Source organism: Vollenhovia emeryi, unplaced genomic scaffold (genome assembly GCF_000949405.1).
Source record: "Vollenhovia emeryi isolate VEMERY1.0 unplaced genomic scaffold, V.emery_V1.0 DF942391.1, whole genome shotgun sequence".
Lineage (NCBI taxonomy): Eukaryota > Metazoa > Arthropoda > Insecta > Hymenoptera > Formicidae > Vollenhovia > Vollenhovia emeryi.
The window spans coordinates 1-3,846 of NW_011963975.1; the positions used below are offsets into that span (position 1 = coordinate 1).

Genomic DNA, 3,846 nt, shown 5'->3' on the forward strand with positions numbered 1-3,846 from the left:
AAAACACAAAGCATCGCCTTAAGAGTACAAGACAGCCATTCTGCTCAGGTCCTAAGGCTGATGGCAGAGAACAATCCGTAAGGCCCGGTCTACAATGAGTCGTTAGTCGTTAGTCAGAAGTCGGAACTATATGTCGGTCCTTTTTCTTCCACCCAGAAAGGAAAAGGATCAACATATAGTTGCGACTTCTGACTAACGACTCATTGTAGACCGGGCCTAAAAGCTTAAGACTGTCTTAGTCATAGACGTAGGGCAAGGCAGAGAGAAACATAAGTCGTATACAATAGCCTTTCACGACTTACATTTCTCGCTGCCTTGCCCTACGTCTACGACTCATCCAGTCTTAAGCGTTTACGGATCGTTCTCTGCCACCAGCTTAACTGAGACATACAAGACTCGAGACGCAAGAACAAAATAATGCAAATGTTCCAGACGCTCCAAGACCCCAGCTCGCAAGCCAGTCGCTCGACCCAAGGGATCGAATATGCTGTCCAAGGATCCCGTGCAAGTTTACTGCCGTTTGCGGCCCATGCAATCACCGATGGATGCGTCGTGCATGAGAGTCACGTCTGACTCGACCGTGGTGATAACGCCCCCGGAGTCGGCAGCCAATTTTCGCACTGCGACCAGCAAAGAGATACAAACGACGTTCAGCCACGTGTTCACAGCCGACGTGACGCAGCGGGAGATATTTAAGACGGTCGCCCTTCCTCTGGTCCAAAATCTCATTCACGGGAGGAACGGCCTGCTGTTTACGTACGGTGTGACGGGTAGCGGGAAGACGTACACGATGACCGGGGAACCGCAGGATGCCGGTATTATGCCTCGCTGCTTGGACGTTATCTTCAACACTATCGCGAATTATCAGACGAAAAAGTTTGTCTTCAAGCCGGACAAATTGAACGGCTTCGACGTGCAAGGCGAGGCTGACGCTATGCTCGAGAGGCAGCGCGAGCTTCACGCCGGTCTGTCGAGCCAAAGAACCGCGAGACCCGGCAAACAGTAAGTCCCCCACGCCCGGCACTTGCCAAGCAATTTTTATCACGTTTATATCGTGTAGGCACAATAATTGGCGAATGTTACTCTCGTGAATTATAGCCGTAAGGTGGACAGCGATGGTGACAGCAATCCGGCGGTGGCCCATGAGCGCAATGAATCGCAAAGTGTGGCAATCGAGCTGGACAACGCGTACGCTGTATTCGCCACGTACGTCGAAATATACAACAACAGTGTGTACGACTTGTTGGACGAGGATGACATGAGAACAAAGTACGTACTCGCCTGAGGCAACAACTCTTTCATTGTATGTGTTCGACGCGCGCTTTGCTTTGCTTGCTCAACTTACGCTTGACGTAGGACGCTGCAGAGTAAAATTGTTCGAGAAGACGGCAACAAGAATATGTATGTACACGCTGTTACGGAAGTCGAGGTAAAGAGCGCAGAGGAAGCCTTTGAGCTGTTTCAACGTGGACAACGAAAAAGACGGGTTGCACACACGGCATTGAATGCAGAGTCGAGTAGATCGCACAGCGTCTTCACCATCAGGCTTGTGCAGGTAGTATACGTGCCCTTTTCGAATCTCTCGCCATTACGTCGGAGATCACTTTAAAGTTTGAAATATAATCGCTTTTTAACCATCATTGTATACACTTAAAGGCACCTTTAGATTGCGAGGGTGAACATGTAATGCAGGATAAACGAGTCGTGTGCGTAAGTCAATTGTCTTTGGTGGATTTGGCGGGTAGCGAGCGAACGAATCGCACGAAGAATACCGGCCAACGTTTGCGGGAAGCAGGTGAGATGAAACGTTTCGTGTTTTATTTCTTGTCGTATGTACCTGTGAAAATTATTAATTTGTCATATTTACTTGTGAAAACAAATTAATGCGATTGTGTTAAAGGCAACATCAACAACTCTCTCATGACACTGCGATCGTGTTTGGAAATTTTAAGGGAAAATCAGAGTCAAAGTACAAACAAAATGGTCCCCTATCGAGATTCCAAGCTTACGCATTTATTCAAAAACTATTTCGACGGGGAAGGACAGGTCAGAATGATAGTCTGTGTGAATCCAAGAGCGGACGATTATGACGAGACGATTGTACGTGTCGTATGATATGTCGTAACTATATGTAACGTATCTAAATTTAATGAAATAGATAATTGTCATTAATTTCAATAACGTTTGTGTGTAGCAAGTCATGAAGTTTGCGGAAATTACTCAAGAAGTGCACATCGTCAGGTCTAATCCTGTGAAATTGGATCTCGGTTTCACTCCTGGCAGAAGACAAGCGAATAAGGTGATTCTCAAATGACACTCAATTGCAGGGTTGGGAAGTAACTCGTTACTTTTAACGAAGTTACAGTTACACTTTTTTTGGCAGCTCTAACTTAACTTTGTTACTTTCTCTCTATCTATAACTGTAACTTAACTCGGTTACATTTTTTCGACAACTAGTAACTAATTTAATTCGTTACATAGTAATAGTTATTTTATATATTTTTTAAACCTCCACAAATTGCATTAGACCTTGCGCATAAACGCCTTTATTAACGCTTTACAATTCAAATGCAGATTTAGTATTTTTATTTTCATTGCAAGAAAGTAACTGCAAAGTAACGATTCGTTACTTTTTGAGTAACTGTAACTGTAACGCGTTACTTTTCAGAATTGGTGACTTGTAACTGTAACTGGTTACATTTTTAGCGAAAAAACTGTAACTGTAATTCGATACTTTTATAAATTTATAAAATAACTTTCCCAACCCTGCTCAATTGATCATTCTGAAATACGCACGCACACGTGCACAGGTGCGAATGCAACTAATATATCTATTTTTTTTACTTTCAGTTATTCAAGGAAGCAAGAAGCAGATTGGAGAGAGACGGTCGACCGGAGGCTGCCGAGTTGAACATTGATCTAGGCCTAGTGTACAGGTGCAACTTTGAACAATTATTATAACTCGAATTCTTCCCACCCTTTTTTCGCCTCTTTTCAACTGTTTTCAAATATGTTTTAGTTTGGGCGGACCGTTTCCTCAATTGGAGACTGTCACTTCGGACAACGATCAAATAATACAATCCTTAATACAATTCTTGGAGCAACGTGTCAACAAGCGTAACATACTTCGCGTGGATTTACAAAGGAAACGTGAGATATTTAATTTTATACATTTAATGATAATAATAGAATTATAGAAAAGATGATAATAATGAGACATGAACATTTTTCATTTATAGAAGAGGATTTTAGACGAATATTAACGGCAATTGAGCAAGAGAATGTAAATTTAAAACTTGAAGTAGCTTCGTTAAAAGCTGCAAATACACAGCAGAAAAGAAAGATATCGGCATTGGAAGGACACCTCTGCAAAACGGAGACGCAAATCGATAAGCTTTTGTGTAAATTGAACAGTGCCAATGAAATGGTGCGAGGTTTACAGCAAGAGGTGGGGTTTGTACACGTGCTATGTGTCCGATGCGTCCGCCTGAACGCTACGTTAATAATTTAAATAATGTGTATCGTATCTTGTTCTAGGTGAAAGATCGGGAGTTGGTGTTAAATCAACGCTTGATAGATGAGCAAAAAGTGAAGCAGAAATATAATACAAAGATGCTAGTCAAGACGGGCAAAATGAACAGAGAGTTGGAAATAAAACTGCGTCAACAGCGTGAACATCATCAGGTAATCGTTCTGATTTTGACTTGATAATATTTAACATTGAACATTTGTTTTAAGGGGGGAAATGCATTTAGTATTGTCTTCCGAAGACATCGGCACGCGAGTTGCCAATCTGCGGGAATTCTGGAGTCTGATGTATTTGTCTGAAACATATAAACCAATTTT

The 3,846-nt window shown here is 42.4% G+C and overlaps 1 protein-coding gene across 1 annotated transcript; it reads left to right on the forward strand.

Moving 5' to 3' along the window:
• The first annotated feature begins 319 nt into the window (after window positions 1-319).
• LOC105569013 (kinesin-like protein KIF23) lies at window positions 320-3,802 on the forward strand. The gene is made up of 10 exons (XM_012025134.1): window positions 320-1,002; window positions 1,099-1,269; window positions 1,357-1,555; window positions 1,657-1,795; window positions 1,901-2,100; window positions 2,195-2,299; window positions 2,851-2,936; window positions 3,020-3,150; window positions 3,240-3,448; window positions 3,538-3,802. Exons 1-10 carry the CDS (start codon window positions 485-487, stop codon window positions 3,706-3,708), a joined length of 1,929 nt encoding a protein of 642 aa, XP_011880524.1. The 5' UTR covers window positions 320-484; the 3' UTR covers window positions 3,709-3,802.
• Window positions 3,803-3,846: the final 44 nt, after the last annotated feature.

What these genes read in the sequence shown, in the direction of transcription:
- LOC105569013 (XM_012025134.1), top strand. Translation starts at nt 485, where the DNA reads ATGCTGTCCAAGGATCCCGTGCAAGTTTACTGCCGTTTGCGGCCCATG. An exon ending in TCACCATCAGGCTTGTGCAG is followed by an intron (nt 1,556 to 1,656) that starts GTAGTATACGTG and finishes ATACACTTAAAG; the next exon opens with GCACCTTTAGATTGCGAGGG. An exon ending in GCAGAAGACAAGCGAATAAG is followed by an intron (nt 2,300 to 2,850) that starts GTGATTCTCAAA and finishes TTTTACTTTCAG; the next exon opens with TTATTCAAGGAAGCAAGAAG.